The sequence below is a fragment of the Loxodonta africana genome, chromosome 19 (genome assembly GCF_030014295.1).
Source record: "Loxodonta africana isolate mLoxAfr1 chromosome 19, mLoxAfr1.hap2, whole genome shotgun sequence".
Taxonomy (NCBI): Eukaryota; Metazoa; Chordata; class Mammalia; order Proboscidea; family Elephantidae; genus Loxodonta; species Loxodonta africana.
Window position 1 is genome coordinate 52,741,931 of NC_087360.1, and position 23,720 is coordinate 52,765,650.

The following is a 23,720-nucleotide window of genomic DNA, read 5'->3' on the forward strand; positions in this document are numbered from 1 at the left end:
GGCTGCGAGGACTAGTAATGATTCCGTGCAGGAGACCTTGCTCGATACCCCTGATGTATATTAATTTAATCCTCCCAATAATCTCAGGGTGTAGGTACTATGATTATAATCTCCGTTTTACAAATAGGAAAGCAGGCATAGACAGGCCAAGTCATTTGGCCACATTAAATGGCAGAATTGGGCTTTGAACCAGGCAGTCTGGCTCCAGAGTCAGTACACTTAACCACTTTGAAATACTGAAGTGATGGCAAGGAGGAGACTACCAAGTATGGAGCATTTGATGTGTGCCTGACCTTCTGCTGGGCATTTGACAGAGCTTATTTCCTTGAGTCCCCCCAACAAGCCCGTGAGGTAAGGGTTATACCTATTTTACAGACAAAAACACTGAGGCTCAGAGAAGTGAAGGAATTTGTCTAAGAGTGTGCTGCCTGTCAGTTAGAGACACTGTCTTCTGATGCAAGCCTGCCCAAGGGTTGCCTTGGTATAGGTGGGTGGGGGAATCCACACACCTGAGCTGAGTGAATAAAACATATGATGTTCAGAGCATGTAATTAATATTGAATTACACTGAGGTTAAAATGAAATGAAAATTCAGAAGAAAGGAAGGTGAGGTGAGGCCTGAAGTTATGAGGTGATGAGGGAGAGTTGACTGGGGCTAGGCCTTCACTTGCCCTCATTCTTAGAACAAGTGCTTAGAGTGGGCAACAGGCTTCCACGGGCCCTTTTGCTGAGTTGTTGCTTTCTCAGGCTCCATGATCTCCAACTCAGTCTTCCAGCCTCATCACTGGCTCAGCTGCCGCCCAAACTTTGCCTTCAGCCACACTACTCATTTCTGCCTCCTGAGCACACCACACTCATTCCAGCTCTAGGCCTTTGCACAGGCCGTATGACTCTCCTGCCCTCCAAACAATCTTCCTCAGCCTGTGGTGATTGTCATTCAAAACCTGCTTTCTCCAAGAAGCCTATCCTTGCTCATCAACCCCTCCTGAAGCTCCTATGGCTCTTGATCTCTGACCCTACGCTGAGCACACAATGCCTTGGGCTGCCGTGGGCCTTCCATTGCCTTCCCTTCCCCTTCCAACTGGCCTTCCCTACACCCCAGCTGCTTAATGTTCCCCAAGTCATCAACAAAGTGTCATGTGCCTCCGCACACCTGGTGTGTGCTGTACCCTCTTGTTGTGCTCCCACCCCAACTCTGAGTTCTTTTCCTATTTGACCTTCAAAACCCCACTAGGACATCACCTCCTCCAGGAAGCCCTCAGAAAACACCACTGCACCTCAGGGTTGACTGCTCATCATCTCTTGCACAGATTTCTGGTGTTGCCTTGGACACATTGTATTTTCTCCCCACTGTATTGTTACTTGATGAAGAACAGACTTGCATCTTACTCACTTTTGTGTACCAGCCTGGAACAAATGGTAGTTTAACCAAAGTGAAATATTTGTGTAAGTGTGAGACTCCATGGTAAAGGCTGACTTCTTCTCTGAGACTTCGAAGCTCTGTGAAGCTCTCCTGACTTCCCCAGGGTGGAGCTAGAAGCACCTTGTAATCATTTGTTAATAGGCCTGAGTCCTCTGCAGTCACCCCACAGTGCCCAGCACATGGCCTGACACCCAAGAAGCCTCAACAAATATTTGTTGGTAAAAGAACAAATGTGCTTAAGTGACTATAAGCTCCTCAAGGGTTGGGATGGTCATGTGCTTTTTTTTGTCTTTGTGCCTTGTATCTCCTTGGTGTCCACCACAGAGCCTTGAAAATGCCAGAGTCTCTATAATACACATTTGGTAAGTGGCTGCCTGTAGGCATATGGCCGTTCCAAGGCATCTTGGAGCCAGAGGGGAAGAGGCAAGGAGAATTCCAAGTTCAGGTTCATTTCTGGCCAAGCATATGTGTGATCCTGAGGCTTGAGATATTGGGTGTTGGCTGGACTCCCCTCAAAGCCTACACTGCCTGTCTGAGAATTGCTGAGGCCCATCCTCTGTCCAACACTGCCTCCATCTGAGTGGGGTCTCTGGTCCACCCTTCACCCACTCTGGCCTAGCCACTAGAGGAAGGCCCCAACTATCTATCTCTACCAGTGTGCCCACTGCTTCCCCAGGCAGGATCAGGGCTAGGCCTTGGTTTCACCAATTTGCCTGGGACACTGATGCTCCAGGTTCTATGCTGGGCACTGGGTAGGCACATTAAACAACAAAAACCAGCCCCCTTGGAAGCAATACCTCCAGTTGGTCCTGGTACCAGGCCCACTGGGTGTGTGGCCTAGGCTCCCTCTTCAGCCTCGCCACCCACACCTTGCCTGCTTCTGATGAACTCCTCTGTTTCTTCCAAGTTCAGGGTTCAGATGTCTCTTTCCCTCTCTGTCCTCCCTTCTCCCTTCCCCCATGTCCCCACCATCCCTTGAGCCTTCAAGGTTGTTTGTCTGTCTCCCTGCCTCTTCATCACTCACTGACCCTCTAGGCCTGTGGCCCTTCCATGTCCTGGTGTCCCCTTTCCTGCTTCTTGCCTTCATGTGCCCCACACACACATGGCCCCACTGCTATATTTTTAGCTGCTACTCTCGACCACGTAATTAGCCTCTTGTTTCAACACGGCCCTAGCCGGGGCTGAGTTGGGGAGCTCTAGGTGGCACTCCCCCACCCTTGAGGGGGTTGAGGAGATGGGCACTAAGGCTCTCAGCCCCTGCCCCTCCCCAGTGTCAGGGACTGGAACACCCAGTAGCTGGGTAGGGGACAGAAACCCAGGCAGAAGGATGATACCTGTTTCTCCTGAAATCCTGGGGGACCAGAGCTGGTGTTGCTAGGCAAAAAGGTCCTGAGCCTAGGGCAGAAGGGAGGGTGTGTTCTCTACCAGGGTGGTTAGATTTAGAGGTGGGGGCTGGGGAGGAAGGAAAGGGGGGTTGGGGAGGCGCTGACTGAGAAGAGGAATTAGGTCAGTGATGGGGTGGGTGGGCAAGAGGGGAGGGTGGCATCTGCCACCAAGCTTCCTCTTGGCTCCAAAAGCATCTCCAGGCTTCCCTTCCTCTTCCCCCTTCCCCCAGGTCCTGGGAGAATTCTCCCTGGTATTCCCCCTCCCCCCATGCCCCGCCCCTGGCGTTGCCACAAGGGTGGGGGGTGGGGTAGGGGGAGGCCAGCCTCAGCTGTCTGAAGGATGGAGGGGCTGGGGAAGTAGGGCTAGGTGCCCAGACGGCCGCGTGTGTGGGAGGGGATGTCCTCAGATGCCCTCCACCCGGCAGTCCCCGCTCTGACGTGGGTGCCCCCCCTCTCCCCGCCCGGATTAGTGGCAGCTTGGCCTGACTCTCCGGGGCTCCTTCCCCCACCCCCGCCTGCTGCCTTCCCCTGGGCAGGGGGCTGCTCCACCCGAGGGGCACTGTGCTTGCCCAGGTAAGGGGCTCTGGGGACGGTTTGAGGGCAGCTGGCTCGTGAGTGCTGCTGTGCTTGTCAGCACGAGTGTGCGTATCAGTGTGTGTGTCAGTGCGTGAGGGCTTGGTGTGGGTCCGGGGCTGGCCCACACACATCTGGGGGTGCTGGTCATCTTGCCTTTGTCCATGAGTCTAGCACGGTGTCTGGGCTTTGTGTGGCTTTCTGTGTGTGTGTCTTTTGTGTGTCTCCTCAGATCTGTTCTGTCCTGAGTCACAGAACAGCCAGCTACAATGACTCCATGGGCCTGTGGCATGGGCTCTGAGGGCAGGATGGGAGCCGGGGGCGGGTGGAGAGGGGATCCGTGCCTTCCCCTTCCCCCACGAACCCCTGGGCATTTCAGGGGCCTGTTCTGAGAGCCCTAGTCTAGTCCAGGGACATTGACTTGACACAGCGGGCATGGCAACTGGCGGTGGGGTGGGGAAGGTGGCTATCCTGCTCCCATGGGACAGTCCCCATCCCTTTTGGGGATGACAGTGACAGGCCCTCAGGACTCCCACTTTGCAGTGCCTCTTCCAGGCCCCAAGCCGCAGGACTCTCCCACAAGCTGCCGGCTGCTGAGGAGGGAGGCCAGAGGACACAAATGGGGGACCACGAGCACACTCCAGTCAACCATTGTCAGCCCTGAAGCCAGTCTGAGAGTGAGTGGGAGGCTGGGGTTGGGGGCCTTGGGATTCTCACTTGCTTTAGACCCTGTACAATCATCTCCCCTGGCACACTGAGGTCCGGGCTACCCCTCAAGGGAACTGGGGGAGGAAGGGAGTGTTAACAACTCAGTCACGTAAACAAGCCCTACCAGCCTGCCCTGCCACAGATCTGGCCCCTGAGGGGAACAGAAGGGGCTCAACAAATCTATGCCAACGTTGCTCAAGTCCTGTCCAGTGTTGGCCTTTCAGACCCCCGGTCCTTGGGACCCTTCCTCCTCTCCTCAACTGGTGAAAGGCTCCTTGCCTTCCATCCAGCCTCTGGGGAGGAAGATTCCCTGACCTTTCATGGCTTCCCTCTCGGGATTGGTGGTGTGACTACTTGGGACCAGGCTAGAGGCACCTGGGTACTCATTCCTCTCTTTAGAGTAGCTTGGGGACAGGGAGAGGGACAGGGCCTCTGTCCAAGGCTGTATGAAGGCACACCGAGGATGGCTTCCACAGAGAGGCTGGGGGAGTCTAGCGGTGGGAAGTGGGTGCCTGAGGGCAAGGGAAGCGCCCCTTGGGCGTGTGGGTTTCTATGTGTGCCTGAATCTGTCTGTGTGTGTTTGAATCTGTCTGTTTGTGTCTGTGCTCTGGAACCACCCCCGCAGAGGAGCCGGGATGCTTCCTCGGGTGGAGGGTGCCCTGCTTTCCCATTTCCTCTCCTACTCTGTGCTCCCTCCCAGGAGCCACTCCCATGGGCTGCTCTCCAGCGCTGGGCCTGGAAGCACTAGGAACACTAGGGATGGGGCAGACCCCCAGAACTCAGGGACAGGGCACTCATTTCATCCCACCACCTTTCTTGACACTTGGCGAAACCCAAGCCCTTAGAGCAGGGGCGGACTAGAGCCTAGGGCCTCCCAGAACTGCTAACCTAGGACACATTCTGCCACTGGGCCTCAGGAGGGGGATTGGGTGGGGGGTAGTGAAGAGCAGTTCGGCCAGGTGAGGAGGAGGCAGGGCAGACTCAGGCCAGCGGGGTGTGCCCACGTGCCAGCGCTGGAAAGAAGCAGGATCCAGTGGTCCAGCAGGCACAGGGCCGGGCTGGCGTGGGTCAGAGCGCCCATCACTGACCCGTGAGAACCCGACTGCCCCTGCCAGCTCTGGCACTGTATCCTCCCATTCGCCCCGCCCTAGCACCCCGGGGGGCACCCCGCCCTACCGTGGCCTGGTCCGGCCCCTCCCGCCCTTTGCTCCAGTTCCCGGGCTTGGCACCTATAGTCGGGGTGCTGCCCGCCTGCCAGGCTCCGGGGCCGGGCCCACGGGAGGGTGGGGCGGCTGGGAAGCTGGCACACTGCCCCCGGGGAGCCTCTCTAGGCAGGCGCCCGGGTGCCGCGGGGGGGAGGGGGGAACAAAGGGCTCATTCTCCCCTTGCGCAGCCGGTGGCATCGCCGGGGCGTTGGCGGAAGCCCCCGGGGCCTGGGAGGGGGCAGGCCCAGGCGGGGCCGCCGAATCACGGCTCCTGTTTCCCGCAGGGTGCTGGAGGAGGAAACCGGCGGAGCAGCTTCCCTACTCAGTTGCGCGTCTGGCGATGGCGATCAGAGGTCCCGCTGCGCTCTCTGCCGCGCTCTCTCTCCATTAGCCGCGCTGCGCTGTGCTGCGCCCTCGCTTGGTGCCTCTCTCCTGAGTCTCGGGATCGGCCTCCCTTCCAGACACGACCCCCTCCCCCTGCCCCTCGGCCTTTCCCCCAACTCTGCTATCTCCTACCGGGGGCGCGCGTTCCCCCCGGCCCGGCTCCCTCTCTCCCTCCGGGGGCACCCGCTCCCTAGCCCCGGCCCGGCACTCCCCGCGGCGCAGCACGGAGTCTCGGCGTCCCATGGAGCAACCCACGGCCTCGGCCCAGAAGCTGGTGCGGCCGATCCGCGCCGTGTGCCGCATCCTGCAGATCCCGGAGTCCGACCCCTCCAACCTGCGGTCCTAGAGTGCCCCCGCCGCCCCGGGGGAACGAGAGCGCTGAGCGGAGAAAGCGAGAGGACTCGCCTTCGCCCGCCGGCCGGGAGGCCCCGGAGCCGGCCCATGGGGAGCGAGCGCCCGGCGCCGGCCAGGACGCCCGCCGCCGCCTGCGCTGCGCCCGGCCGGTGAAGCCCAGGTAAGCGCCGAGAGGGGGCGCCAGGGGAGCGCCTTCTGGGGAGACTCATGGCGAGGATTTCTGAGAGTTGAGCCCGCGCCGCACACAAGAAATGAGTTCCCGCGCACCTCTGGGCTGGGCCACACATCTGAAAGTTAGGATGCCCGACGGGGCTGAATTGCGTCGGAGCGGTGGCCCCAGAAAACCTAGGCGCCCTCTGCTACCGCACCCTCCCGGTTCTCGGATTTCGGACTTCGCTCGACTGGCCGAGGGGGCTGCGCGGTGAGAGCGCTGCCGCTCTGGTGCCACCTGTCATCCTGGTCCCATGCACTCACGTTCAATTTTCCCTCTCTTGCCTCTCTCTGGGCCCCAGCCCGCTTTGCCCGCCTCCTTCCCTCCTCCCGGCCAGACTGCAGTTAGCAGTGGCGGCTGGCTGCCCTGGCACTGCCGCCTGGGCTAGGGTAGCTTGACCCATTCCAACTGAGGCCTCCTAATCCCCCTCTCCTGGGCTGGCTCGCTCCTTCCCTTGGAGGGCAGGGTTGGAGATCTCAGCCCCTAGCAGTTGCCCTGAACTTCTGCTTCAGAAGGCAAGAAACTGTAGAGCTGTGAAGAGGTGCACTAGGGGCTGCCCTAGTGTAGGAAGACACCAGCCAACGCTGGCTGGGAGCCCTCCCCAGTGACTCCAATCTGCCCAGCTTGCGCTTCCCTCCTCTGTAAACCTAGGTGGGACTGGGCAAGCAGCACCCCGAGGACCACAGAACGCAGTGTAGGAAGAGCCCTCGCCAGTTTCCAAGCCCCATTTGATACGCGGGGACACTGAGACCCAGTAGAGTGACATGACTTGCCCAAAATCACACAGCTGGTAACTGAGTCAGAGCCAAGATCCAGCCCTCTTATTTTCCCGAGCAGTGCCTTTCTACTGAGCTCACCTTTTGGGTTCTTGCTCCCTGTCTTTTCCCATGGCTTGAGACCAGCTTTCTGACTAGGTGAGGACAGGACATATCATCCTAGAAATGGCAGCCTTGGCTGAGGGGCTCAGTCCCAGGTGGGCTGCCAAGTCCAAGGAATTTGGGGGAAAAAGTGCCCTTCCCACCCTTGGAAGTACTGGAGCATCTCACCAGTCGGAATCCTTTCAGCTACATGTGGGTAGGCAGCATGGTGCCCACCTGTGAGTTGGCACTTGCCATACTGGTTTGAGCTGCCTTGGTACTACCAGGGCGGTGCCCACTCTGCGCTAGGTGGTAGAGTGCTTGGCCCATGTGCCCAAGGAGCTCATGCTTTGGTGATTATGCTTCAGGGACCCCTCTGGGAGAGCCCCATGAGGGCAGGAGAGTGATGGAGAGTACGCCCATCTTCCTGAAGGACATCCCAGCTTGGCAGAAGACAGCCTCTGAGAACGGCACCGTGGGACAGGAGCTGGGTACCCCACAGCAGGATGACCTGCGCCATGGGGCGCTGTGCCTGGAAGAGCCTGTTCCCTTCTGGAGGGGTGTCCTGAGCACTCCAGACTCCTGGCTTCCCCCTGGTTTCCCTCAGGGTCCCAAGGATGTACTCCCACTGGTGGAGGGCGAGGGACCTCAGAATGGGGAGAGGAAGGCCAGCTGGCTGGGCAGCAAGGAGGGGCTGTGTTGGAAAGAAGCAATGCTTGCCCATCCTCTGGCATTCTGTGGGCCAGCATGCCCGCCTCGCTATGGCCCCCTGATTCCTGAGCATAGTGGTGGCCATCCCAAGAGTGACTCTGGAGCCTTCCGGTCCTTGCACTGCCCCTTCCTTCTGGAGACCAAGATCCTGGAGCGAACTCCTTTCTGGGTGCCCACCTGCTTACCACCTTACCTAGTATCTGGTCTGCCCCCAGAGCGTCCATGTGACTGGCCCCTGGCACCGTACCCTTGGGTATACTCAGCGGGCCAGCCCAAAGTGCCCTCTGCCTTCAGCCTAGGCAGCAAGGTGAGTGCTAGAAGAGTGGGTATCTGGGGCTCAAGCCACGCAAGGGAGTTCAGTGACCCTGGAGCAGTCCTGCCAGGGCAGCACCACTCTGCTTCTCCATTTGATGAAAAGATAAGGCAGCACCCAAGTAGAGGCCTGGTCAAATGGGGCCTGTCAGCTCAGAACTGTCCTAGGCCCTAAAGTGAATCTCAAGCAATTCCTACTCTGATCAACTCCATCTCACTAGGCTTCCAGGGAATTGACTCATCCTTGTCCCCCCAGGGCAAGGCCCTGGGAATCGGACCTTAGAATATGTGGCCTTGTGTTGGGGGCAGGCAAGGCCCCTGGGGACATTCAGGCACCCTCATGGCCTGTGTCTAGGGGACCTCTCCCATAGGTGATCCATACTTCCAGGGATGTGATTTTAAAATATTTAAAAACCAGTATGATAGAGGGCATCAAGCAATCAGAATAGATCCTGGAGGCCCTTCGGCTGTGCCGGCATTAACATATCGGCAGCTGGATTGTGAGGAGACTTGAGAATTCCTGGGGAAGGATCTGGGGGTAGACAGAGCAGCAGTAGAGGCACTCAGGGGACCCAGAGAGGTGCCGTTTATCAACCAGTATGGGAATTCTTCTTCTGCACTTTCACAACCCTTAAGGCCACACAGGTGTGTGCACACCTGTTGTGTGTCAGTTCCGCCCATCCTTTTAAGCACTGGGAACCAAAGCCAGCACTAGCTTAACGTTTTCTCCTCCCTTTAGGGCTTTTACCACAAGGATCCAAGCATTCTCAGGCTGGCAAAGGAGCCATTGGCATCTGCAGAAGCTGGGTTGTTGGGCTTAGCCCCTGGTGGGCACCTCCAGAGAGCAGGGGAGTTAGAACGCCCTTTGCTCCACCAGAGAGATGGAGAGACAGGAGCTAGCAAACATCAGAATCTCTGCCCACTTTTCCTGGGGCGTCCAGACTCTGCTCCCCAGACCCCCTGGCCCGCTTGTCCCCCAAGCCTGGTTCACACTCTTGGAAGTGTCTGGGCTGTACCAGGGAGTGGGAGCCAGCTGGAACCAACAGCCACATCACAGTGCTCCTCTCCTGGGCCTCCTACCGCCCAGGCGGGCTGTTGCTCATCTCACCCACCCGAGAGAGATGGGAGCCTTGGCCCTTGTGGGAAATGCCAAGAGGGCCTAGATGGGGGCACCAGTGGGGCAAGCGAATCCAGTGATGAAGTGAACAAGCCCCCTGACCCCAGGGCCTGCCTGCCCAGCCACCACACCAAGCTGAAGAAGACATGGCTCACACGACACTCTGAGCAGTTTGGGTGCCCAGGTGGTTGCCCTGGGGACGAGGAGAGCCCAGCTGGCCAGCTCCGGGCCCTCAAGAGGGCAGGCAGCCCTGAGGTCCAGGGAGCAGAGGGCAGCCCAGCCCCCAAGCGCCCACCTGACCCTATCCCAGGCAGCACGGGGCAGGGGGCCAGAGATTGGCAGGAAGTGCTGAACTCATCAATAGGGAACAAGGCGGAGGCAGAACAGCGTGATGACCAGAGAGGTAAGAGGGCAGATGAGGGGCTGCAGGGGGCCCTACTTGAGAAGGGGCAGCCAGTGCTGGGCGTTTGCAGTGGGGTGGGAGTCAGTAGGTCTTTTATGAGTGGATCACACCCAGTTGTCAGGTTTCCCACCCTGAACGTGATGGCTTCCTGGGAATTCTTCAGCATCTACAGCCCAGCAAGTGGCTTCTACCTTCATGTCTCCTCCCAAGCCATGGTGTATTGGTGGCAGTGTAATGACATGGTTAAGAGCATGGGCTCTGGAGTCAGATTGTCTGGTTCCTGGTTTTGCCGACTGCTAGCTGTGTGACCTTGGGCAAGTTACTTCACCTCTCCGAGCCTCAGTTTCTTCACCAATGCAATGGGGATAAAGATGGCACCTACCTTATAAAGAGCTCTGCAAAGATTAAATGATAAAATTCACATAAAGGGCTTTGAAGAATTCCTCGCATTTAGTAAACATCAATAAATGCTGGCCATTATGATTACTGAAGGAGCCCTGATGGTGCAGCGGTTAAGCGCTCAGCTGCTAACTGAAAGGTCAGAGGTTTGAACCCACGAACCGCTCCTCGGGAGAAAGATGTGGCAGTCTGCTTCTGTAAAGATTTACTCTGCCCTATTCGACTCAATGGCAGTGGGGTTTGTTTGTTTTTTATTATAGGGATGCTATGTTTGTGAGTTGGAATAGACTTGATGGCAATGTTTTTTTTGTTGTTATGATTATTTCGGCCACAGTTCCCTGTCTGGCCAATTTCTTCTCCTGCCACTCCTCAAGGACTCCTTTTCCTGCCTCAGGAATGGCTGCTCTCTTGGCCAGTTGGATCCTGGAACGAACCTTGGTTTGGACTCTGCCAGCTTTAGGGCTTTGGGCACATCCTGGACCCCTCTGCCATGTTATGCCCTTCTTGGAGGCTTCCAGCATGGCCGGCCTGAGTTTTTTGGAATGATCTCAATTTCTCAGCCTTCTGGACTGCTGGGCCAGGATCAGAACTCTTGATGGCCTTGCCCAAGTAACCCTGCACCTGGTGTGGGTCTGTCCGTGCCCTCCCAGACCTCTCTGCCTGGGCTTGGAAGTTGTTGGCCCCTTCGCCTTCTTGGGTTACCGCACCTGTGTCCTGTGTTGAAACCCTGCAGCCTTCTCACCTTCTGGTGCCCTCCGTTCATGTTGGGATTATCTCCTCACACTGTCATGCAGCCAACGCTATCACTAAGCCCACAGTAGAGCTATCCAAACTCTACGCTGGCTGGATCCTCTTCTCGTGGCAGGATGATCTCCCTAACTGCCCCCAGCCTTGGGCCCAGCACACCAGATCCCATCTCCTCCACTCTTCAGTCTGTGGCAAAGCATTCTCAGGCTCCCTGTTCAGCTTTTTTATTTTTTTTTAAAACTTCTACGTGCCTGGTCCCCTCTCACTAGTTCTGAATCAAGCTTTATAGGCCTATGGCTAGGCACTGGGCATGCTCTGTGTGGGGACAGGGTGGGGGCTAAGGCGGGGGCTGGGCTGGAGAAAGCCCAGGCTCCTGACCAGTTGCACTGTCCCCTTAGGAACCCGAGATGGCAGGGCCAGCCTTCAGGATGAGGGGCTTCAGGATGTACCTTGCCCAGCTCACCTGGCAGGCGTCTCTCAATGCCAAGGCTGTGCTCAGGCAGCTGGAGAGGTGGGAGGGCTGGCCTGCCACTCCCAGCACGCAAAGAGGTGAGCTGGACCCCTCTGGCCCCTGAATGGCCCAGCATGCTCCCCTCAAGGCTCCCTTCTCATCTACCTCTGCCCTGTCTCCAGATTGTCTCGGGGAGGGGAAAAGCAGCCAGAGGAGGACTCAGCAGCCAGCTCCCAGGAGGGAGGAGGTTCTGGCCCAGAGGTGCAGCTCAGCATGGGCCTCGCCAAGCACCTGCTAAGTGGTTTGGGGGACCGATTGTGCCGCCTGCTGCGAAGGGAGCGGGAGGCCCTGGCCTGGGCACAGCGGGAAGGTGAGCAGGACCCACAGGGCATTCGGGACCCCAAGAGATCCCAGTCAAAGGTGCTTTCACAAGGACCATGGGGCCTGTGGGGGGGTGGTGGGGGGAGTGGCTCTCTGTTATTCCTCCCCTCCCCCCACCAATGCTGCCATTTCCTATTCCTGCCCGTTGCTGAGAAGCTCTCCTGCCCTACTTTGCCTTTATTCCTGATTTATGCGCTTAGTCAACATGTCTTAGGAAGTTTCTGGCCTGGGTGGGGATGTCGGGAAGGTGTAAAACCTGGTCCAGCCCAGCTCTCTAAGAGCTTTTGACCTTGTTGAGAAAACAAGACTGAATGCCAAATGTGTGCAAGAGCACCTGGAGGTAAGGGGCTCATGAGGGTTTGAGCAGATAAGGAAGGCTGGGGTGGTGAGGTGCACTGGTCCGGGGAGCCTGGTAGACGTGGGGCTGATATTAGAGGCTGGTAGAGCAGCAGGCATTCAGATGGTTCCAACTGCCTCCCTTTCAGGACATCTCTGGTCCTGTCCCTCCCTAGATGGAGGGTCACTGTTGGCTCCCTCTTGCCCCAGAAAGGCCAGCCCTGTCCCATTTCATCAGTGAGCCCCTCTTCTCCTGCCACTCCCTCACACGCACCCTGGATTCCAGGCACACCACCCCACCATCCTTCCCGGATCACCCAAGCTTGTCCATACCCTCAGGTCTTGGCACTTGCCAATCCCTCTTTCTGGAATTGCCTTCTCCTCCCTTTCTGCCTGGTGAATGACACACTTACTCATCGTTTGGGGCCCACTTGTGAAGCTTCCCCCATCGTGCCTGCCCTCAGCCTTCCGTTGCATTTTCCTACTCTAGCACCACCAACTGGTGCCCTAATCCTTGGCATGTAAGCTCTGGGAGGGCAAGGACCAAGTCTTCAAAAGCTCCGAATCTCCGATACCCAGCACAGGACACAGACAGCAAGCAATAGGTGTTTGTTGAATGAATAAGTGAATACATGCTCAGTGGCATCTTTTCCACCAACCAGTGAGGACTTAGTCTGAAATTTGCTGTGAAAAATATCCTTTCCTTTGGGTGAGATCTCTTAAGGTTTCCTTTTCTAGTATACAATGTCCTCTGGAGGACACCCCACCAGAACAGTTCCCACACGTTTCTACTTCTGGTAGCACACAGGGCTTGGGACTGAGAGAGGCAGATGAAGAATGTGTTAGAAGTGGGATGGATTCAGGGCCAATGGAGAGATCCCTGGGGCAGGACTGGGGGAGGGGCTGCAGTAGGGGGAGCTTAGGCCTCCACTGTCCCTGGAAAGATTTTGCTGGGGAGGATGGTGCTGGGTGAGGTTCTTGAATTAGGCCGCAGGATAAGTAAGGGGTATCTGTCAAGCAACCCATCTGCCTTTTCTTTGGGTGGCCCCTCAGTGGTAACTGCTCCCTGCTTCTCCACACCCCTGCCTGGGTCCTCAAAAGGGGCCTATTTCCTGATCCCTCTGACCCTGTTCTCTCCTGTGGTTACCAGGCCAGGGGCCAGCTGCTACCGAGGATGACCCACGTATTCTGCGCAGCTGCAGCCGTTGCCAACATGGACTCTTCAACACCCACTGGAGATGCCCCCACTGCAGCCATCGGCTCTGTGTTGCCTGTGGTCGCATGGTGGGCGCTGGGAGGGCCAGGGAGAAAGCAGGTAGGAAAGGAGCTGGAGGCCCAGGCTGGTGGGGCAGGGATGGAGGTCTCAGTTGAGCTGTTCTAAAGTTTGTAGCCATTTCTTGGCTTCCTCTTCCCGAGAAGGTCTTCCCACCAGCTCCTAGCTCCAGGCTCGGCCTTAATGCCCCTTAGAGCAGACCCTTCCCTCTTTCCTGATCAAAGGGCCAAGCCTGTGTCCTTGCTCACACTGACAAGAAGCCAAGCACTTACTAGATGCCTCCCACTTTGCTCAACTTTCACATTTTTAAACCTTACAAGTGGGTATTATTGCCTCCATTTTACAAATTAAAAAAAGCTCAGGTTAAGTGACTTGGCCAAGGTCACACAGCTAATAAGTGTTGCAGCCAGGATCTGGAGTCAGGTCTTCTGATTCTGTCCTGTTCTGTTTACAGTTCTCAGTTTCTCTCCCTCAGTTCGACCTGGTCATTTGAGGGCTTGAAATTTCCCAATGTTCCTGTTCTAATAGATATGGCCAAAAAGAGTTCCAGGGTCAAATCAGTTTCAGAACACTCTATTCTATATGGCCACATTGGAGTCTTGCAATGCATATCAGGATATTAACAGCTCTGCATTCTCTAAGCAAAGAAGTCTATTTCAGTGTTTACCCCAAGTTTCCCCAAAAGTCCATGTTTTGCAGGTTTTGGAGCCCCCTGATTTAAACATTATGTCCTTAACCTACTTGCCTGAACTTCACCTTGGTTACCTTGATTTCCTGACTTGTAGCTTCTCCCTTCCCACCACACAGGCTCTCAGGAACAGTCCACAGAGGAGTGTGCCCAGGAGGCTGGGCACAGTGCCTGTTCCTTGAGGCTGACCCAGATTGTCTCTAGCCAGGGTGAGCTATCTTGGAGGGGTGTGGAGTGCAGTGGGCAGTTCCTGAGGGAGACCAGCTTCCTGTCTGTATGTCCTTCACCCTGGTCCCATCCCCTCCTGGTTGGTGAGGCAAAACAGCACAGGGGTAGCTCCTGGTCCCCACTTACCACCAAACTCCTCTCCTCCCAACCCCACAGTTTTGGCAGAACTGAGCACTGCAATGCACCAGGTCTGGGTCAAGTTTGACATTCGCGGGCACTGCCCCTGCCAAGCTGATGCCCGGGTGTGGGCTCCTGGAGATGGGGGCCAGCAGGTAAGAATCAGGGCAACAGACAGGTGACAGGGGCATACCTGGTGGGCCATAGAATTGGGTGGTGGTCTGCAAATTACTGACTTGGCAGGGATTTGATGCTTTTCTTTTTTAAATAATATTTTATTGTGTTTTCAGTGAAGGTTTGCACAATAGTTTTGGTTCGCATTCAACAATTTCCACATAAGTTGTTCGGTGACATTGGTTACATTCTTCACTATGTATGAACATTCTCATTATTTCCATTCTGGTTGTTCCGTTTGGTGCTTTTCTATTGTTGGGGATGAAGAGGGACCTGAAAGCTGGGTGAAGTCAGGTCACTTCCCCACCTCCCCCTGGGGATTAGGATCCAGGCTGGCTTTCTAGCACTTGCCCCGCCTCCCTCTTCACCCAGCACAATTTCTCTCTCCCAGTCTGTCCAGAGCTCCTGTCCTACTTGGTGCATATTCCAGCTTAGCACTTGTCACCTCATAATAGAACTGCTTGTTGGTGTGTGCCAGACCACAGGCTCCTTCAGGTGAAGCTTTGGCCCGCCTTCACAGTATTTCCTGAACCTAGCACATAATGGGTGCTCAACACACAGTTCTGAAAATTTTTTCATGAAGTAAATTTTTTGTTATAAAACTTGTTCATTCAAGAAATATTTTATCGAATGCATTTTGTGTGCCCTACCCTGCTCCACATACTGATTGTGGAAAACTTGGAAAATACAGACAAGTATAAGCAAGAAAAATAACAAGCCCTAAATCATGCCACCATTAACATCTTGGCATTTTTCTTTCTAGTCATTTGTCTATATGTTTTTTCACACCTATTTTAACATAAAAGAGCCCTAGTGGCACGGTGGTTAAGTGCTCGGCTGCTAACCTAAAGGTCACCAGTTTGAACCCACCAGCTACTCCATGGGAGAAAGATGTGGCAGCCTGCTTCTGTAAAGATTACAGCCTTAGAAACCCTTCTGGGCAGTGGTGGTGTAGTGGTTAAGTGCTATGGCTGCTAATCAAAAGGCTGGCAGTTTGAATCTACCAGGCGCTCCTTGGAAACTCTATGGGGCAGTTCTACTCTGTCCTATAGGGTTGCTATCAGTCGGAATTGACTCAACGGCAATGAGTTTATTTTAGCATGCTTTAGACCCATACTGTGTTTAACATTCCCTAAGCAACTTTTTTCCAGCTAACGTTATATCATATAACAGTTTGCTCTTTGTAAACATAATTTTAGGACTATATAAGGGTCCATTGTTACTACTTGTCAGTTGACTTGAATCTAGTTGAATTTGCCATTTTTTAATCTCTGGTTGGATGGGGGGGTGGTGGATGGGTTTACCAGAAGGAGCCACCAGAAAAAACTCCCCCAACTCCACAACCTTCCTGCAACAGGAATACCAACAGGACCAAGGACATGAAAGAGGGTAAGCAGCTCCCCTTGTACACTTGGACTGTGGAGGAGGGATGGCGGACCACTGTCACTCCTCTCAAGTCATTCTAGACATTAAAAAAAAAAAAAAAAAACTAAGACAAGCTCAGCCCACAGCCCAGTCCCAAGGCCTTCTTTTGAATCTTCCATTCTGAGCCCAACCGAAGTACCTGTTCTGAGCCCTCTTTTCTAGAGATTCTGGAGCTGCCATCAGGGACCATGTTGGTGGGAGGGAGTGTATCCAGAGCAGAGTAAGACGAGCAAGTGCCAGTGTGAAGAGAGCAGGTCTGGCTGGGAATGGAGGGAAGAGCATAGTGGGTAGTGAAGCCTCAAGAGAAAAGTGAGGGAACAAACGTGAGGCCCCTCACCGTTTTCCTCCGCAGCAGAGATCCCAGACTCCACAGAGACACCAGCAGAGGACCGCTCAGGCCGAGGGCCCCTGCCTTGTCCATCTCTCTGTGAACTGCTGGCCTCCACTGCTGTCAAACTCTGCCTGGGGCACGATCGGATACACATGGCCTTTGCCCCTGTCACTCCGGCCCTGCCTAGCGTGAGCAAGGGCATGGAGGGAGGACTGGGAGACTGGGGACCAGAAGCCAGGCTGGCTCTCCCTGCTGGCTTGGGGGTCCTGAGCCCTCCCGCCCGTCCATCCCTCCCTCCCCGCAGGATGACCGCATCACCAACATCCTGGACAGCATCATTGCACAAGTAGTGGAGCGGAAGATCCAGGAGAAAGCCCTGGGGCCGGGGCTGCGGGCTGGACCCGGCCTGCGCAAGGGCCTGGGCCTGCCCCTCTCGCCAGTACAGCCCAGGCTACCTACCCCTGGGGCTTTGCTGTGGCTTCAGGAGCCCAGGCCTCACCGTGGCTTTCACCTTTTCCAGGAGCACTGGAGGCAGGGCCAGGTGAGGCTCCCCACCTCTCCCCTTCTTCTCGCTGCTTGGCCTGCTGATCAGGGCCTTGGTTCCCGGGCCCATGCAGACCCAGTTGCCTGAAGAGAGCAGCAGGGCCTGGTCCCCATGCTGTTCTGGTTCCTTCTACAACATACCCCAGCCTGGCCATGGTGGGTACCCCTCTACCCCTCTCCATCCACTGTTCTGTGCCTCCTGACTTTCCCCGCTCTCCCTTACAGCCCGTGTTGGTGTCAGGGATTCAGAGGACATTGCGAGGCAACCTTTGGGGGATGGAAGCTCTTGGGGCACTTGGAGGACAGGTGCAGGCGCTGACACCCCTCGGGCCTCCCCAGCCCACAAGCCTAGGCAGCACAACATTCTGGGAGGGATTCTCCCGGCCTGAGAGTAAGTACCCCTGAGATGGACTAGCGGGAGCCAGAAGCCTGAGCCATAGGGTAGCAGCCAAGACCCAGAGTGACCCTGGCAGTGGCTGGAAGCAGGGCCCAGGGCAAAAACTGGACTCATTGGTTGCTATCACTGAGGCATGGGCCTCTGGGGCTAGGAGGTTCCTCCCTGGGCCAATGGCCATTCTGTCTTTTCCCCAGTTCGCCCGAAGTCAGATGAGGGCTCTCTCCTCCTGCTGCGCAGAGCTCTGGGGGAGAAAGACACCAGCAGGTGTGTATGGTACCAAGGGCTAGCCCCGCCTCCCCAGCTACCGCTTGTGCTTTGGTCCACCCCTTTTCCTCCTCTTCTGTGCCCCCTTCCTCTCTGACACTCAGCTCTCCTGTGCTTGTGCCCTGGGTTACCCCTACTGGTAGTGGATGCTTTGATGGGGTATCTGGTGGCTGGGTTGATCTGCTGGGTATGACCCTCTTCCCCCATAGGGTGGAGAACCTGGCTGCCAGCCTGCCACTCCCAGAGTACTGTGCCTGCCATGGAAAACTCAACCTGGCTTCCTACCTCCCACCGGGCCCTGCCCTGCGTCCACTGGAGCCCCAGCTCTGGGCAGCCTATGGTGAGTGCTGGGCACCAAGTCCACTCCACCACTGCCCAGTCTCTATCCCCATGCCCTGTCATTGCTAGGCCTGTGTGTGTCTGGCCCAATGCCCTGGGGCCTGAAGCGCCTCTCTTATTTTATTCCCCAACTGTCCTTTCTCCACCTCCCTACAGGTGTGAGCCCACACCGTGGACATCTGGGGACCAAGAACCTATCTGTGGAGGTGACTGACCTGGTCAGTATCCTGGTATACGCTGAAGCACCACTGCCGGCCTGGCACCGGCCACAGAAAGGTGGGTATTTGGCTTTAGACGAGAGTGGGGACAAACTACAGACGCACGGGGTCTCTGCCCGACCTGGTCATGCTAAGCTTGCTTTCTCCCTCAGACTTCCTCACAGGCCTGGATGGGGAGGGGCTGTGGTCTCCAGGCAGCCAGGTCAGCATCGTGTGGCATGTGTTCCGAGCACAGGACACTCAGCGCATCCGCCGCTTTCTCCAGATGGTGAGGAGGGAGCCAGGGAGCCTTCCCTTTCCCCCTTCCCAGACCCCCAGACTGGGTGGAGCTCCCAGACTGAGAAGATCTTCCTGTCTGCCGAAGTGCCCCCATATACACGTGTGCTGCCCAAAGCCAGGCTGTTTCCCTACCTCGCTCCCTCAGGTGAACTGGACAGACCCAATTCAGACAGACAGGTGCAGAGAAGGCAGACTGGGACCCAGTTACATGCTGGAGTTCAGAAAAGGGGGAGGTTGAGGCAGGAGAGTCTGGACCTAACGATGCAATGGAAGCAATACCGTTGCTTCTTGGGTGCCTGCCATACGCTAGGCATTGTGCCAAGGGCTTTTGGTACATCATCTTGTTTATTTGTCACAGTCACCCCCTGAGGTGAGTATTGCTAACCCCATTTTGCAGATGAGAGGACAGATGCAGTGGTAGAGCTGGTAACTGAGCCTATGTCTGTTCCACCCCATGGTCACTAGACCATGCTCCTTCTTGGGGAGGCAGCCTCCCCTTCAAAGGGAAAGGCAAAGGGAGCCTGTCTGAGATGCCATCTTGCCATGTCCCCTTTCCATCAACTACACCTTATGAGGAGAGACTTCCTGACAGAGGGGCTCTCTGGGGTGCCAGCAAGTAAGGTGGCTGAAGGAAACAGCATGGTAGGTGGAGGCAGAGACTGGGCCAACATAAGGGGCCAGGAAAGGAGAAGATGATGGGGGCATGGGCAGAGCAGGCAGGAGGTAGGACACTCCAGAAGGGCAGGAGAGGTGGGAGGCCAGTATTAAGTTTAGGGCAGGTCCAGTAGTTCCAAAGTCCAGATGAACCCTTGTTATCCTGGGGAAAGAACTTCTACCAAGTGTCTACCCCTGCTAGGCGCACACACACAAACACACACACCATAACTGTCCAATACTACCCTTCTGCTCACAGGCACACACATCTAGAGACACACACATCAATAGATACACACACAGATGTTGGAACTTGCAGAGGGGAGCAGACAGAAGCATACCTTTATAAATGGACAGCCTAATCTAGTCTGGGTGTGACTGGCTGTGATCTTAGGTGGCCCTGGGAAGTCCTGTATAGCTAGACCAGGATGACTCATGGGGAAGGTCTGAATGCTCATTCTAACTGGATGGGCCTGGGGAGCACGGCTCTAGGCTCAAGATGGACTTGAACTTCAGGGGGCAAAGAAATCTTGGCACATGGTTAGGGTTGCCCTGGGATCCAACCTGGTTCACCAACCAATTTCTCCCCCTTGGAGTCTTGTAGCCCTAAGCCCAGGAACAATGGCTGAGGTCCTAGCTGAATGAGGCTGGTGGCCAGTTGAAGCATGACGCTGCCGCTGCCGTACACCTCTACAGGTGTTCACAGAGCACTTCCTTCTTTGGCCTCCACGAGTCCCTGCCTGTCTAAGGAGCTCCCAGTTCTGGTTGGGCTGGTGAAGGCCTCTCATACCTGTGCCCACTCCAGAGGACAAAGCCTGGACGGGCACACCTCTCCACCCACCGAGAATGAGAACTCCTGTGTGGCCTTGCTTTTATTGGTTGGAGATCTTAGAAGAATCTGTTGAATGTTTTAGATTACCTCATCAGGGGCATGCAACTCCCTACTCACCCACAGTTTAGCACACAGTTAAGGAAGTTCACAAGGACTCCAGGTTAAGAACTGGTGTAGACGTTTATGAGCTGGAATTATTCAGGATGTCTTCCTGGGTTTTGGAGAAAGGAGTACTATTGAGAGAAGGAGCAGCGGGGTCAGGGCCAGGGACACAGAGGCTATTAAAGGTATCTAAATGAACAAACAAAAACAGTTGCTTTCTAGTCGATTCCAATTCATGGCAACCCTGTATGCGTCAGAGTAAAACTGCACCATAGGGTTTTCAGTGGCTGGTGTTTTGGAAGTAAATCACTAGGCCTTTCTTCCGAGGCACCCTTGGGTGGACTCAAACCTCCAACCTTTCGCTTAGCTGCCAAGTGCGTTAAGCATTTGCACCACCCGGGAAGGGACTCCATTAAAGGCATCTAGTCCCAAGAAAAGCAGGGATTTAGACCCCTCAGGCTCAGAACCCTCAATCCTTGCCTCTAAGCTGTTCCCCCAGCCCCCTTTCTCTCTTACCCCTCTGTCTCCCCTGCTTGCCCTTCAAGAGTTGAGACACATCAGCTCTTTTCTATGCCCCTTTCTTCTGGGAAGTTTATGTCCAGGTCCTCTTGCAGCCCTGTCCTCCCTTCCCACCCCTTGTTCATTCACCCTTCTCTTCTTCTAGGTGTGCCCTGCTGGGGCAGGCACCCTGGAGCCCGGAACCCAGGGCAGCTGTTATCTGGATGCGGGGCTGCGGCGGCGCCTGAGGGAGGAGTGGGGTGTAAGCTGCTGGACCCTGCTGCAGGCCCCCGGAGAGGCCGTGCTGGTCCCCGCAGGGGCTCCCCACCAGGTGCTCCCCCAGTGGGCCAGGGGCTTGTGGAGAGATCAGAACAGCAGAGGCAGCAAGAACAAAGACTACCTGTATATGGCATTCTCCAGCCCAGTGATATCCTCAGCCCTCTCAATACTGGAGAGCTGGGGACAGGGAGCAGGAATGCAGGTCCCCATGGTAGAGAAGTGGAAATGGAGAAGCTGAGTGTGTTCTTGAAGCCATCAAGCCAAACTGGGATTCCACCAAGAGATCTGTGTCTCGTCCTGACCCCCTCAGGATGATGCGGTGCTTTGTGTCCTCAGATGCCACTCTGCCTGTGCCCTTGCTGGCATCTTTGTTCTTAGTCTAGTTTTGGCTAAGCCCTTTGTGGTGCCTGGTGTTGTATCTAGGGCCCCTGCTCTCTAAGAGCTGGGTAGAGGTTATTATAGCAATTAGACCTCAGGGACCAGATGGCAGGATGAGGATCTATGATCCTGAGCCTCTGCTGACTCTCATGCCATCTCCTCCCTGGCACAGGTGCAGGGCCTGGTTAGTACAATCAGTGTCACTCAGCACTTCCTGTCCCCTGAGACATCGGCCCTCTCTGCTCAGCTCTGCCACCAGGGACCCAGCCTGTCCCCTGACCACCGCCTGCTTTATGCCCAGGTGAGTGTGACACTGGCCAAGAGGCAGGTGGGCTGCCCAAACCCTCCCCTGCCAGGGTCTGCCTTTTAGGGGCCCAGCTGGGGTAATGCGCATAGCAAAATAGCAGATCCAGCTCTGTGCTGTGGAGGCAGCTGGCTGGGCGGAGGAAGGGCATTCTTTCTGAGTGGGAAGGGGGAGGGCTCCACACCCCAGGGCCAGGGCCAGGCCCAAGAATGTGACTGAACTCTCCTGTCCTCTCTCTTTCTCCTAGATGGACTGGGCCGTGTTCCAAGCAGTGAAGGTGGCTGTGGGAACATTACAAGAGGCTAAATAGGGTGACCTCAGGTGTCTGGGGACAGGGGCAAGGAATAGGTAGACCAGGTGCTCAGCCAGGCCACAGCTTCAGCAGGAAGAGATGCTCGGGGATTTGGGGACTTTTGGTTAATCCCACAAACACCACTCTGGGTATAAACAGATTGCCCCATTCCATGCCCCTGCCCTGGGCACTAAAGCCAACAACCATAGTGCTACCAAAGCTCCCACCTGCCCTTTGTGAGGCTGGCATCTCCTCTGCCCCATGCCCCGCTTCATGATACTGGGCCCACCAACCCAGGAGAAAAAGAGCCCTTCCTTGGGGGACCTTGGGAATCCTTCTGGCTTTAGCAATACCTCCTTCCGCTGCCTCATCACCTTCTGCCCCCACCCATGCCCTGAGCTCTGTTCACACCACCCTCATCCTCCCTGGGCCCTGGGCAACCCTTTGCACTGCAGGCATTGCTGGGCAAGGGGCCCTTGAAATCTGCCCTCTCACTGGAGAGCTGTGAAGTGTGGGGAAGGGATGGGACCAGGGGACTGCCCGGGCTTGGCTGGAGGGAGTGATTGGGGCGATGCCACCCTGCCTGTGCTCCTCCCTCCCTCCGTCCTCTCTCCTTTGAGATTTCCATTAAAGTCTGTTGTTCTGTGAACGCTGCCAGTGTGGTTGGCACTGCTCATGCAGGCCACGTGGTCTGGGGAGGGAGAGGAGACATGGAAATTTGCTCAGGAGCAGGGGCAAATGGAGTGGGTGGGTGGGAAGCTGGGGCCGGGGTAACAGGGACCGGCAGCACCTCTGCCTGCTCTTTTCCTGGGGGCCCAGGTCCCTGGCTCTCACTGAGAAGATAAAGCCTTCTATGTGGCTGCCCCCCAAAGATGGCTCCTGACAGACACAGCATTGAGGCAGAGCCCTGGGGCAGAACAGCACTGCTTCCCTGGGCAGCAATGGCCCGCAGAGACCCTGGATCTGCAACCCTCTCTGCAAACCCCAGGCCCCAGCCACCCACCTCTCCTGTCTGACCTGAGGTAGAGATCCATGCATGTGGCCCAGAGGAGCCCTTGCCCAGCGGGTCAGCCCTGAGTGCCTCAGACAGCTGACTGCCCCCCACTTCCCTCTGGTGTGACTCTGCCCCTCCACCCCTCTGCTTGTATATCTCAGCCCCATACATGCGCCAAGTATTGTTGTACCTGATTGTTTCTGTGGTGGTTAGGGGAATTTTTTTATTAAATAATTTTTTTTTAAACGTTAATATACTTTCAGAAAAATTACAAAATAAGAAAAAGCCACCTGTAAACCCATCCCTACCTGCTCTAGGCTGAACCACTATTAGTATTTTGGTATGTTTCCTTTTGGTATTTTCCACAAGGTTTTGTACTTGGTTTCTGTCTTTTAACATTGTATTATAGACATTGTCCAAGTTGCTACCAAACCTTCATTGAAATGTCCCATTATATCCCATTAAGTGGTTTTGCCATGATTTATGTAACCATCCCCCCCTCTTTTTTTTAATTTAGATTTCTTCATTGTTCAGAAAGCTAGGTTATTTTTTTCATGGGATAAAAAAATAGAGAAGTCCTACACTTTACCAGGTACTGCACTGTGTTCATTTAAATTATTTCGTATAATCTCTTACCAACATTTTGAGGTAGATGTTATTTCCATTTTACAGATGAGGATATGGGCAGATTAGGGTTAAGACAGTCACCCAAGGTCACACAGCTATTTGAGTGGCAGAACTGGGATTTGAACCAAGTTTTCTGACTCAAGCCATCTCGTTTACATTATAGTCTGAGCTCTTAATGGAGTTTAAAGATGGGTTTGCCCTCTTCTCTGTCCTCCTCCTTCCAACATTAAGCACTTTATGTCTGATCATGTTCCAAGTAGCCCTGAATGACCCATTCCCACTTACATTTCACTGTGTATAGCCGTGTCCTGATGTCACCCCAGAACCCAAAGTACAGGGTCCCTGCTGTGGAAAGATGGTGCTCTGAACTTTTGCCATTAAGGAGTCACTGGGCCTCTCTTCCCCACACAGACCTCCCCCAATCTGCATCACACCCCTACCCCATCATGGTGACCCATCCCAGAGGTCATATGTGGTCTGACTGCTTATAAACAGCAGGTGGATCCGTGTTCATTTGTTCCAGGGCT

At 55.4% G+C, this 23,720-nt stretch overlaps 2 protein-coding genes across 5 annotated transcripts; both read left to right on the top strand.

Moving 5' to 3' along the window:
* The first annotated feature begins 3,000 nt into the window (after window positions 1-3,000).
* HRURF (HR upstream open reading frame) lies at window positions 3,001-6,091 on the top strand. Of its 2 annotated transcripts, XR_002786357.2 has the most exons (3): window positions 3,001-3,381; window positions 3,925-4,058; window positions 5,579-5,923. XR_002786357.2 is itself a non-coding variant. In XM_064272721.1 (2 exons), exon 2 carries the CDS (start codon window positions 5,920-5,922, stop codon window positions 6,022-6,024), a length of 105 nt encoding a protein of 34 aa, XP_064128791.1. In that variant the 5' UTR covers window positions 3,001-4,058; window positions 5,579-5,919; the 3' UTR covers window positions 6,025-6,091. The 2 variants fall into 2 exon arrangements, 1 of the variants encoding a protein (XP_064128791.1); XM_064272721.1 differs by having other exon boundaries at window positions 3,001-4,058; window positions 5,579-6,091.
* A 36-nt stretch (window positions 6,092-6,127) lies between these two features.
* HR (HR lysine demethylase and nuclear receptor corepressor) lies at window positions 6,128-23,103 on the top strand. 3 transcript variants are annotated; one of them, XM_003412483.4, is made up of 19 exons: window positions 6,128-6,192; window positions 7,469-8,118; window positions 8,863-9,643; window positions 11,188-11,338; window positions 11,423-11,610; window positions 13,108-13,272; window positions 14,038-14,127; window positions 14,303-14,418; window positions 15,745-15,826; window positions 16,218-16,381; window positions 16,498-16,734; window positions 16,962-17,127; window positions 17,328-17,397; window positions 17,607-17,737; window positions 17,893-18,012; window positions 18,107-18,222; window positions 20,486-20,650; window positions 21,149-21,277; window positions 21,528-23,103. In XM_003412483.4, exons 2-19 carry the CDS (start codon window positions 7,507-7,509, stop codon window positions 21,588-21,590), a joined length of 3,546 nt encoding a protein of 1,181 aa, XP_003412531.1. In that variant the 5' UTR covers window positions 6,128-6,192; window positions 7,469-7,506; the 3' UTR covers window positions 21,591-23,103. The 3 variants fall into 3 exon arrangements, with proteins under 3 accessions (XP_003412531.1, XP_023406798.1, XP_023406797.1); XM_023551030.2 differs by having other exon boundaries at window positions 15,748-15,826; window positions 16,215-16,381; window positions 21,528-23,102; XM_023551029.2 differs by having other exon boundaries at window positions 16,215-16,381; window positions 21,528-23,101.
* The last annotated feature ends 617 nt before the right edge of the window (window positions 23,104-23,720 follow it).